A 12852-nucleotide genomic window follows, 5' to 3' on the forward strand; every position below is an offset into this window, starting at 1 on the left:
ACAACCGAGCAATTGAGCACACGCACACAGATTTTACTCAAATTTCATCAATTTTTCCACTAGTGTTTTTTTTTTTTTTCTATTTCAGGACCCAATCCAGAATAACACATTGCATTTAAGCTTTTTAAATTCTGAACCAAAGAAGTTATTACATATTCAAACAAACAATCAAACCTTCTAGCTATTGGTTACCATACCGTAAACTGGACTCTGCCTCTGCCTGGCTGGTCTCACCCTTGACCTGCAGGGATCTGTATTCATAGTCCTCCCACCCCTACCCCAACCCTTGCCAACTAGTCCCTGTCTAGCCCTGCTATGTCCACGGGTTAGATTCCCTTCTTTGCCCTCATTTTTGTAAGCCCTCATCACCACGGATTGTACTACACCCACCCAACATAGGTAGCTTTCAGGATTATGGCACAGTGTCCCCAGACCCCAGTTAAACAGAGATTTGATTTAGCAAAGCAGAGATGACTTAAAATATTACTGATCTCCTCAAAGCTGTTCCCTCTGATGTCCCCTGAAGATGGTATTCTCATTTTTTTTTACCTTATCTGCCGAGCAGAACTGTTAGGGAAAAGGTCACAGGAGTAAGAAAGAAGCAGAGCCAAGACCCCTGGATGTACCATTTATATCTCAGCAGAAATTCCACTGGGACTGTAATCAGAAACCGGAATTTCCACTGACTTCTAGAACTTCAGGAAAGCAGCTCCCTTTCTAATCTAGCTGTGTGATTAAATTAGCTGAGGGCTCACCGTGTTCTAGAAAACCCCTGCAGACAAGATCAGGTGCATCCAGGGCGGTATGGCCATAGACAGACAAAGCAGAAACAGTCTCACAGACTTTAGAAACAAACTTAAGGTTACCAAAGTGAACAGGTAGAAGGAGGGGAATAAATGAGGTGTTTGGGATTCACATATACACACTACTGTATATAAAAGAGATAACTGGCCTTCTATACAGCACAGGGAACTATACTCAGTAGTCTGTGATAGCCTACCTGGGACAAGAATCTGAAAAAGAGTGGATATATGTACATACCATGACTGAACCACTTTGCTGTCCAACTGAACTAATAGCATTGTAAATCAACTTTACCTCAATATAAAGTAAAAACAAACAAACAAAAAGCCCCTACAAAAACTGAATATATTATTGGTACACTCTGTCTTACTAGGATAACCCCTAGGCTGTGATTATTGGAGGCAAAATAAGAAGGTGGTAAAAGAATGAAACAAATCTGACTAGATCCTGTTCTTGTTCTTGTAGTTATTCTTCGGTCACTCAGTCACGTTTTACTCTTTGTGACCCCACAGACTGCAGCCCGCCAAACTTCCCTGTCCTTCACCATCTCCTGGAGCTTGCTCAAACTTGTGTCCATTGAGCTGGTGATGCCATCCAACCATCTCATCCTCTGTTGTCCCCTTCTCCTCTTGCCCTCAATCTTTCACAGCATCAGGGTCTTTTCCAATGAGTTGGTTCTTTACATAAGGTGATCAAAGTATTAGAGCTTCAGCTTCAGCATCAGTCCTTCCAATGAACATGCAGGACTGATTTCCTTTAGGATTGACTGGTTTGATCTCCTCGCAGTCCAAGGGACTCTCAAGAGTCTTCTCCAGCACCACAGTTTGAAAGCATCAGTTCTTCAGCACTCAGCTTTCTTTATAGTTCAACTCTCACATCCGTACATGACTACTGGAAAAACCATATTTTTGGCTATCTGGACCTGTGTCTGCAAAAGGGCCTGTTCTTATCTATGCCCTTCTTATCATTCCAGATACCTAGACATAATATCTAAAAGAGAGGTCATGAGAGTGTAAGATCATGGTTAAGAGGGAAGGTCTGGTGCCAGAGAGACTGCTTGGGTTTGAATTCCAGGTCCACAACTTTCTACCTAGGTGATCTGAGTATCAGTTTCCCTATCTTTAAAAAGAGGATAATAGTTATCAAGCTCATAAAGATGTTGTAAAGATTATGAGTATGAGGGAAAAAAAGCAACTTGAAGTATTCTTGACATGTGGTGGTTTAATCGCTAAGCCATGTCCGACTCTTGTGACCTTATGGACTGTAGCCCACCAGGCTCTTCTGTCTGTGGGATTTCCAGGGAAGAATACAGGATTGGGTTGCTATTTCCTTCTCCAAGGGATCTTCCTGACCCAGGGATCAAACTGTGTCTCCTGCATTACAGGCAAATTCTTTACCATAAGCCACCTAGGAGTAAATACTTAATAAATATCAGCTATTACTCATTATTTCTCTACAGAGCAAATCTGATGATCTAGAGGATGTAAAAAAGCATAAAAGGAAAACAAGAAATCCCCAAAATAATGAAAAACCCAAACCTCAATACATTCCTGATAAAGTTCTAAGATTGAGTTCAGAAATAGGTATCTATCTTTGTGTGTTAAAGAAATCTTCTTTATCAAAGAGCTGAACTTGTCTGTCCCTAAAGGCCTACAGCGGCCTAAGTGGATATCCTATGCTTTTAAATGCAAATTCTACTTCCTTTTGCAAATGTTTGCTTTTCAACGCATGACCTACACATGAGGAGCAGTCAAAGGTATTTTGAAGCATTTTACTCTATAGAGGCTCAGCCCCTGCTACATTAAGTTGAGCTACTGTGCTGTGGATAATGTCAGCATCTGATGGAGGGGAGAACTTTGAACATTCGTGTATCCTTTGAGTTGCCTTTGATGATATCAGTAAGTTAGCAGAAGCAAAGTTAAGACTGTGCTTTGCTCATGTTTGGAAAATTGAAGATGGGTAAATGACTGGTGTGTGTTAGTCCCTCAGTCATGTCCGACTCTCTGTGACCCCATGGACAGTAGCCCACCAGGCTCCTCTGTTCATGGAAATCTCCTAGCAAGAATACTGGAGTGGGTAGTCATTCCCTTCTCCAGGGGACCTTCCCAACCCAGGGATTGAATCCAGGTCTCCTGTATTCCCCTTAAAAGTAGTTGCTTCCCCATCTTAACCAAACACATATCTTTTACTGCCTGAATACCATCAAGGTCACGTCAAACAGAAGGGAAATTAACTGTGAAAATTTTACTTGTGGGTCATTTACCAAGCAGGGAACCACTGTTGTGGTGATGATCCAGCTCCCACAAATTATGGACATGGGTTTTCCCAGGAAAACTGTGCAATTTTAGACACATAGGTATATATTTATTTTTTAGGTATATATTAATATTATATTAATAAATTTATGTTTAGAAATATAGGCATATAGAAATAACTCAGATATTTCAATTTACACTGGAATTTTGACACCAAGGATACAGCTAATATGAAACTAATCAGACTCCTGGAGGAAAAAAAACCCACTGAAGCTTCTAGTGAGTGCAGGGTGCCCTCTGCTGGATACTAGGGCATTGCGGACGAGGCTGCGTTGAGTTTCTGGAAACTGATACCTGGGAGTAAAACAAAACCCAAAAAGCATGGCAACAAATTTAAACTTTGGGTTCTGTTTTTTACAGTACCTCTGGTAATTTCAGGCTCTGGGAACACAATTATAGAAATGTCCCAAGGAATAGGGAAAGGGGCTGAGTTTTTAAAAATCCACAAGATTCTTTTACAAAAGCAGCACTGTAGAACCAGCCTCATTTTCTATGTAACTCCACAAATATTTCATCGAGAGAAAAAATGGGAGCATATTATAGGAAATACCAAGGAGGCTTAGAGACGTATTGTTAATAGGGAGACAAGGAGCAAGACCAATTCCGGAATGATACATGGTGTTTTTTTGTTGGTTGAATGAGCACATTTCAGGTCACTTCTCTCAAAACGAGATTAACCTTTGCTCTTATTTCTGAGAGGGGTGGAAAGCAGCTCCAAAGAAACTCTGTGGAAGACCAGTGGCAGAATAACAAAGACGAGGTTTTCACTGTACTTGTGTCAAATAAAGGGAGCCAAGTATGTAAAATCAGCAAAGCAGGTTCCCCAGTGTGTCCTGAGCAGGAGGGCCCAATACCCACATGTTCCTATTCAAGACAACCACAGGTCCTTATCTGAGGAGGCAGTACCGTTTGAAAACCCCCGGGCAGTCTTCCTGAAGGCTGGGTCTGCTGGCTCAAACTCTCCTCCCATGTAACAAGTAAATTAATTACATGACATCTGAATGGGTCTAAAATTGCCAAAACTAGTCATTCCTTTTTTTTTTTTTCCAGATTGTTATTCAAATGTACTGAGATGAGAGGATCAATGAGAAGGGAACCATAGTAAATTATTAACATCCATTCATGTACTTCAGTATCACATTAGTTAACTGTTTCCCAGAAAGCAGGGCCAAGAGAGAAGGAGAGATGAGACAGGTAAAGTTTGATAGAAAAAGCATAATAAAGGGTTGGGGGAGGGGAAGAGGCCTGGATGGAGTGTGGTTAGCAGGGGTTGTCATTGGAAAAGGACCCCAAACATTTTGCTGACTTAATTATCTTTGAGGGCTTCCCCATGGCTCAGTGGTAAAAGACTCTGCCTGCAATGCTGGAGATGCAGAAGGCGCGGTTCAACCTCTAGGTTGGGAAGATTACCCGGGAGGAGAAAATAGCAAGCCTCTCCAGTATTCTTGCCTGGAGAATCCCATGGACAGAGGAGCCCAGTGGACTACGGTCCATGGGGTCATAAAGAGTGAGGCACGACTGAGCACACACTCAATAATCTTTGATCTTTGGTGGGATTGCTTTCCAGTCTCTAGTGTCATCAGCAGTGGGTAATTAGAGGGTCCCCAGGTGATTCTCTTGTGGAGCTTCAGTTGAGAATCACTGCTCTATGAATCATCTCCATCTCCATCATCTCCAGCATTCAGTATAATCCACTGAAGCAAACAGACCAGAATCCATAACTTCCTCACTTGGCAACTTGGAACTCAAGGGTTAAAATGGCAAATTGCAGGCCAGTGGTACCAATTGCCAAATACTGATTCTGCAGGCAAACAAAGGTCAAAGAGAACCATCCTAAGGAAGGAAGTGGCTGAAATGCAGATCTGCAAAAAATCCTTGTCAGAAGAAGTTAGTTTTATCTCACACAATCTTTTGGCTGTTAGAACCATCAAGAATCACCTGCTTTATACTTTTATCTCTAGGCATGTCAAGACAGAAGAAGCAGCCTAGGAACTAGAAGCAAAAACAAACAAAAAAACCCTACCATTTTAAATTATTTTATGAAGATATCTTAAGATTTCCTCAAACATTTTAAAGAAATACTCGTATTCAAGTAAACTGCTATTTAACCCAATTAATTTAATTGTGAGCTGTTTATTCTAAGGAGCCACAACGGAAGTTCCCAGTCTGCCCTTATCACTACAATTCCACATTCTTATATCCCTTATCTGAATGGCCCTCACTTCATTTATCAAATCTGTTGGTTATAATTTGTTTCCATGCCAGGTCTATGCTGAACTCAGGGCTGAGGAGAGCCAAAATATCTTTCAGCTGTAAAAAACCACTTACCACTTGATATTATTGAATTTGAATATGTCACCACGAAGTCATCTTGCAGTTAGACTTCCTTTTCCTAGCAGGGCTTGTAGCTGGTAGGAACCCCACGCTTCCTCACACCTGGAGGAGAGGGCTCTCTGCCCCAAATTCATCAGAAGTTCTCCTGGGCTGTCTGACCCTCCAAAATCAAGTCATAATAAAATATTCATTAAGGGTACCCAATAAGGGACTCTGAGGAATCTGCCTTTGTGTGAAAGCATGTGTCCTTCAGAATTCCTAAAATATACGTAGCATTGAGCCTCATTCCGGAGAAGGCAATGGCACCCCACTCCAGTACTCTTGACTGGAAAATCCCATGGATGGAGGAGCCTGGTAGGCTGCAGTCCATGGGGTTGCTGAGGGTCGGACACGACTGAGCGACTTCACCTTCACTTTTCACTTTCATGCATTGGAGAAGGAAATGGCACTCCACTCCAGTGTTCTTGCCTAGAGAATCCCAGGGACAGTGGAGCCTGTTGGGCTGCTGTCTATGGAGTCGCACAGAGTCGGACACGACTGAATCGACTTAGCAGCAGCAGAGCCTCATTCATATCAATTGCTCTTTGAGCACTACAGGGCTTTTGACTTGCTCTATTTCCTATGGTCAAAAATTGACCAAACTGAAAGCAACAGCTGTATATTAGTTGTAGGTTTCTTTGTACTTTTCTTTATTGGCAATAAACACAGTACCCAAATTTGTACCATTTTGGTTCAGTACCAAAATATTCAGGGAGCTGTGTTGAACGCTGAGAATACACAGAAGTGCGATATGGTCTTTGCTCCCAAGTGCCAACAATGTTCTTGAGAGACAGGTTTACAGGGGTTACAGGAAAAGGTTCTATGTCATTAGTAAAGCCACTAGATACTCAGGAGGGTTAAGGGCGTAATCACAGTAGTCTGAAGTCTAGAAAGGCTTCAATTAAAGAGAGGGAGACTCAAGCCTGCCCTACGAGTAATTAAACAAGAAGGATGACCTTCTAGATAGGGAAAAGAAATTCATTAAGGCTGTGCATCTCTCCCTCCTGGAATTATATTAATAAAACATCCTTCTCGAAAACAACTTGTGAAAAATAAACCAAGTTTCATGGACATTTTGGGTCCTGCAGAAAGAAAACTAGTTAACCAGTGGTATTGGTATAAAAGGGCTTCTCTGGTGGCTCAGTGGTAAAAGAATCTGCCTGCAATGCAGGAGATGTGGGTGGAACCCTAGGTTGGGAAGATCCCCTGGAGGAGGAAACGGCAACCCATTCTGGTGCATTTGCTTGGAGAATTCCATGGACAGAGGAGCCTGGTGGGCATACAGTCCATAGGGTCACAAAGGTGGACACGACTGAGCAACTAAGCACCACACAGAACAGCCAGGTGGCTACTAGAAGTTATTGACTCTAAGGTGCGAGATACAGGAGTGATATTAGAAGTTCATTCACACACACATACACAAAGCTGTATTGTGCCTGACAAAGTGGCAAATTACCTAAATGTTAGATATGACTAGATCCCATTTCTATGACTATGGAGACTCTCATACTTTAGCCACCTGATGTGAATAGCCGATTCACTGGAAAAGACTCTGATGCAGGGAAAGACTGAAGGCAGAAGGAGAAGAGGGTGACAGAGGATGAGATGGTTGGAAGACATCACTAATTCAATGGACATGAACTCGGGCAAACTCTGGGAGATGGTGAGGGACAGAGGAGCCTGGAGTCCTGCAGTCCATGGGGTCACAAAGAGTCGGACACCACTTGGCCACCTAAACAACAAACAACAGAAGATTTTCAAAGTCCAGAGATTCTTAATTCAAAACCGTTAACGGGGACTCGGAAACTCTCTTGCAGGCACGATGTTGACACACTGGGTAGTTACCACTGTGCCTGGTTTTAAAACGAATCCTCACCGGGTTTTCCAGTGGCTTCTCCCCCGTTTTCAGAATAAACACGCTAGGTTGTTTGGTCTGCAGAGGGCAAGTCTGTACACTGCAGGGGAAAGCGGAGGGGATGGAAGGAGCTGAGCTCCTTCAGTTTCCAATCTTCACCAAAGATTCAAAAGCTAAAGAGAAAATACCACCTTAAGAAAAGGAAAATCAAACTGCCAAGATTTATTTAACTTTTTCTTTCACAGAAAATACAAGTATGTAATGTAAACACTGACATGTGAAATGAAGTACAAGCATTAGGAAGACAAAGGACCTGAACAATAACTCTTGCTTCAACACTGCAGTGCTTCCTGATTTCACTTCCAGCAGGAATCACAGGATTATACAGATTACATATCGGAAAAATCAAAGGCAACATCCATTGATATTTACCAAAACACCAGAGAGCCTCTGAAAATTCAACAATGCCATATGGAAGTCAGAGCTCTCTGCTGCAAAAAAAAAAGAAAGCTGAGCACATATCCATTAATCTGTTTACCCAAGGCGTTTAATGTAGGAGCCTAAGAAATTAACACATGAGTTTAATTTGCCGGTGGAGGTGAAGATTAAGTGACCCCTCTTTTCCCTCTTCAGAGAAAATGAAATTAACCAAATTTAAAGCAGAGCTGCTCAACACTGGCCAGAAGACGGCACCATCACAGTGAATTATTTCAATAAACCCCACAAAATACAAAACACAATAAAAGATTTCCATTTGTGCTCTGCCCAAATGGTCAATCCAGATCCAAGGCTGTAGGATCACATAGGGTGTTCTTTCCCCAAAATCCAAACTAGAAAAAGATGACCCAAATAAGTGGTTGGGATCAAGAACCACCTTGATTTAAAACAGATGATCTGTTTCTGAACTTGAATTCAGTAATAAAGGGTGCAGTCTTCACTTTTCTATTATTATCTCAAGAGATTAAAATGTTTCTTATTAGATGACACCCACCAGTTGGCAGGTCCACTTTGATAACAGATGCTACTACACAAGTTGGTTCAGTAATGGAACTCAGCATCATAAGATCTGGAGATCAGGGAGCCCTGGAATTGCCAATATATCTACTTCCTATTCTTGCCTGGAGGCATGGACAGAGGAGCCTGGCAGGCTACAGTCCATGGGGTCACAAGGGTAGGACACAACTTAGCGACTAAACCAATACCACCTACTTTCTCACTCACCTCCAAAATCAAAGATTCCCACCAATAATCTGTAGCCCATTATTCCTTGATAGTCAACAAACAATGGAGAAAAAAGGACTTCAGATACTTTATCTTCATGCTGACCACTGAATCTCTGGAGGAGAAATGCTACTTGCTCCAGTGTTTTGAGACACTTTCCCAGGCAAAGCTAACCTCCCTGTATTGCTGAGGTGGAGATGTTTTAATGTGATTATATGTCATGTGAAAAATACCTTCACAACAAACACCCCTCATTTTTATGTAACTTACCCATAGAATTTGGCACAGTGTTCTGTAATTTCTTGTGCTCTTACTAAAGATATTTGTAGGACAGAGAAAACCAAATCAAGTTTTAAAGAGATAGCAACTGACATTCCCAAAGAACATCAATCATGACATTTTTTGTGCTACGTTACAGTAAGTTGTTGCTCAGCAGGCTTTTTTTTTTTCAAACCTGCAAGATGATGTAACAGATCAGCACTGTACTACTCTGATTAGAAAAACGCTGCTCATCGTTGACCTCCATTACTGCACTTTCTCATTTACTTTTGCAGAAAAAGAGCTCTAGCCACTATGAAGGACAGTTTACCATTACTGCAAGTATGGCAAGACATTTCACTAAAAATTCTCTATCCTGTAGTCAGACTATACGTGCCAATATTTACCTTGGGAAACAGGAACCAAGTATTGAAAATTAAATGCCAGAAGTCCTTAAAGCAGTCAGTGGGACCCAAGTTTCTGTTCCCTCTCCAAGGAGGGAGCTCGTCTACAAGATCCAGCCCACCCCAGATATTCTGTCAGCGTGGACCCCAGTGAGGAGACTCTTTAAACCTAACTAGCTGTTTCTTTTCTTGTCACTTCTTTTCTCCTCTCTGATCAGTTCCTATTGAAAATCTCTTCTCTTCGAAAAAGCAAAGATGCAAACTCTGAAAAATTAATGCATCTTATCTGCAGATACTAAACATAATTACCTTTAAGGAAATAAGGCACTATAATGCGACCCCAGCCTGACTATAGGAATGGAAATGGAACTGATATTGGATCCTGTGTGGCTGCACAGAAGCTGGACTTCCAAACATGAGCATTGCTCTCCTGCCGCAGGCCAAGCTGCGTGCTGGAGTGCTGCTGTGATGGTCAGACCCACAGGCAGACCGGAGGCTCCATAGAACTGAGAAACCCAGATAAAATTCTTCCTTAAAAATAGAAAGTGATGTTATCAATCAGGTCTCTGGCCAGCCTCATCATTCCTTCAAGTAATGTTTTCATGGTCAAGTGAAGAGTATGGACGAGCGCTAGATGAGAAGTTAGGCAACCCAGATTGTGGTGCGAACGCTATTATTGGCTGTGTGGCCTCGGGCAAGTCACCTCACCTTCCTCTGCTCCCTGCCCTCTAGTCTTACTTTCTTCATCTGTAAAATGGGGATAAAACCACTTGCCTTGTCTCCCTCACGTCACGACTGTGCGGATTGAATAAGATAATGTGAAAGTGCTTTGTAAACTATGAAATACTGTGTGTGAAGGCAAAGTGAAATATATACTTATGTTCTATTTAAGTCCTTATCATTGCCTATTTGACTAGAGGTTTCCCATGCAGGATGTGCTTTGCAATAGAGAGACTCAAAAATAGATGCCATAAATATACACTGGTCTTTTTCACTAGGGCTGTTTAAAAAAGGGAGAGTCTTAATTTCCTCAGAAATGGTCTCAGAATAAATTACTTTAAAACGTGATGTCATTCAAACCCACCAACTGATAGAATTAATCTTCTCCACCTATGTCCTATACAGTTATAGTCTGGTCTGTTGATACCTTGACAGAGGGAAGTCTTGAATTCAAGAAAGCATGCTAAAACTGAAAAAAACAAAAACAAACAAAAACAAACACCAAAATCTCATAGTTACAGCTTGTTGTAACAGATTTAAATGAAAATAAGAGGCATCCTATATAAAGAAATTAAGCCACGGTTCCTCAAATGGTTGCCTTTTTCCTGAGATATCTCCAGGACAAGGTTCTAGTCCTGTGAAGTGCTTTAGAAAAGCTTAGTCTTGCTGGAGGTGAAAGGACATGTAGGTTGGTAACTAGGCTGTGCTCATTTTCAGCACTAGGATTTGAATGAGAAGGTCTGCTAGGAGCTCCCAGGGAGCTTGGGTGGAGAAGCCCACCCGGCCCCAGGGAGGCCAGTCCTCGGACACCAGGCCAGAGTGTGGAGAACAGCTCAACACTGCCATCCCATCCCAGGATTTTCAGCTCTTCCTGGAAGTTGGTTCTGCTCTTCTCCGGTCTAGTAAATAATCGAACAGAAGAGAAACAGTGAGATGCGGAGCAGCGTATCTGCCTGGACTGCAGGGCCTGTCTGCGTCTGGCTGTACAAGGCGCACATGCAGAGCAGACACAGGCAAGGAGTGAGCGTGACTGACTGACCGGCCCAAAGCACCCAGACTCCAGCATTCGTGTCACACGCCTTTATTACACACGGTACAAGCGGTGGCTTGGAGGGTGTCCTGTCAGTGGGATCCCCAGTGGACAGGATGGGAGTTCTCTGGGACCACAGGCATGATGCTAACCTCCGCTTCTCTTCCTGGTTTGCTTTGCTTTCCGGGGTTTGAGGATGGTATAGTTTGCATACACTGTATACTGATCTGACAGGAAGGGAACGTAGAATGCCCGCAACAACCTTGAAGACCTGAAAAACAAGAGAGAAAAAAGACAGAATCTTAGCATTTGAGAGAATTTACTCATGGTACTGATTAAAGGAAATGAATAAAATGCTATGGTGAGGGTTATATTTTACATAAGCTGTACTTAGCTACTAGATCTTGATAAAAGACTTAATCAAAACCAAGTACTGGGACTTCCCTGGTGGTCCAGTGGTGAAGAGCCCACCTTCTATTGCAGGGGATGTGGGTTCGAGCCCTGCTCAGGGAATTAGGTCCCACATGTCTAGGAGTAGCTAAGCCTATGCGCCACAATGAAGACCCAGCACAGCCAAAAGAAAAAAAGACCAAGTACCTTCTTGCCTGAACCCAAACGACAGTCTCGGTAGTCTCGCTAATAAGCCACAGGATATCTTTCAGAATAGCTCTAGGTCTGCTTAGAATTTGCCATTGAAAAGTTCTAATTCAGTCAAAGAAATGTTATTACGGAAATATATTCTTAACACCTCAAGAGTTTGTGTACCCCAGAGACTGCAGAGATGCTAAATGCTCAAATGATCCTGATTCCAGCTCTAAGTTTTCCTAGAGAGGTGAAGAAAAAACTATGTTCTTGGCTTCCTGTGCATACTGTTCTGGCGATTCTCAAGTCAAAGACAGAGTCCAGTCTTTTCTCTTTATACTGAAATATAGATAGGAACAGCTAAAACCCTGAATGGCTCACTAATTTCTAAAGAATATGAAAAATATCTCACATTTATTGAATACCTAGCATTGAACACGGAGAAGGCAATGGCACCCCACTCCAGTACTCTTGCCTGGAAAATCCCATGGATGGAGGAGCCTGGTAGGCTGCAGTCCATGGGGTCGCTAAGAGTCGGACACGACTGAGCGACTTCACTTTCACTTTTCACTTTCATGCATTGGAGAAGGAAATGGCAACCCACTCCAGTGTTCTTGCTTGGAGAATCCCAGGGACAGCGGAGCCTGGTGGGCTGCCATCTATGGGGTCGCACAGAGTCGGACACGACTGACATGACTTAGCAGCAGCAGCAGCAGCATTGAACAAGCCCTGGGGGAAGTGCTTACACTTTTTCAGATACTATTTAATCCATCCAACAAACCTATGTGGAAAGTGATATTACTTCTATTTTATAGATGGGAAAGTGAGACACACAGATTAAGTAGCTTGAGCAGGGTCACACAGTAAGTGATAAAGCCCTCATTCAGGTTCAGATTTGATTCCAGACTCTGCACTCCTACCACTCTGGTTTATCCTGCATCCCAGGAGACAGGCTAACAAGATTCATCATTTCCTAGAAAAAGTGGCAGTGATAGTTTTAAATTCTATATGCGGTATTACTTCTTGACTACGATTCCTGAGTCAAAAAACCAAAAGTTGGCCCAGAAACTGCCAACCTAAATGAGGTAGCTGAAGGGTGCTCCACTGCCAGTCCTTTTCCAGACTCTCAACTTGTAAATGTCATGTCAACGTGGCATTTGTACTGGCAGCCTACTTCTGAGTTTGGCAGACGCCCGCGATGCCTGCACACAATGGTACCGTGCTTGGCATACACACCTCCTAGAGATCCTTCCCAACTGGGATGCTGGCCGTGCGCTGTGCTCAGCAGAG

The 12852-nt window shown here is 42.6% G+C and overlaps 1 protein-coding gene across 9 annotated transcripts in view; it reads right to left on the minus strand.

Moving 5' to 3' along the window:
• Positions 1-7554: 7554 nt before the first annotated feature.
• ALG9 (ALG9 alpha-1,2-mannosyltransferase) overlaps positions 7555-12852 on the minus strand; it is a 114748-nt gene continuing 109450 nt past the window's right edge. For 8 of the 9 annotated variants that reach the window (XM_086339159.1, XM_086339161.1, XM_086339164.1 and 5 more), the window contains 2 exons: positions 11133-11251; positions 7555-10849 (listed from right to left, as the gene is read on the minus strand). In XM_086339159.1, the coding sequence (XP_086195285.1) occupies positions 10812-10849; positions 11133-11251 (157 nt within the window). In that variant the 3' untranslated portion in view covers positions 7555-10811. Of the gene's footprint in view, positions 10850-11015; positions 11252-12852 lie in introns of those variants that run through there. The other variant, XM_086339169.1, reaches the window with a different exon arrangement.

This window comes from Bos grunniens, chromosome 15 (genome assembly GCF_055505025.1).
Source record: "Bos grunniens cultivar Pamir isolate PY7600 chromosome 15, Bosgru_T2T1.0, whole genome shotgun sequence".
NCBI lineage: Eukaryota > Metazoa > Chordata > Mammalia > Artiodactyla > Bovidae > Bos > Bos grunniens.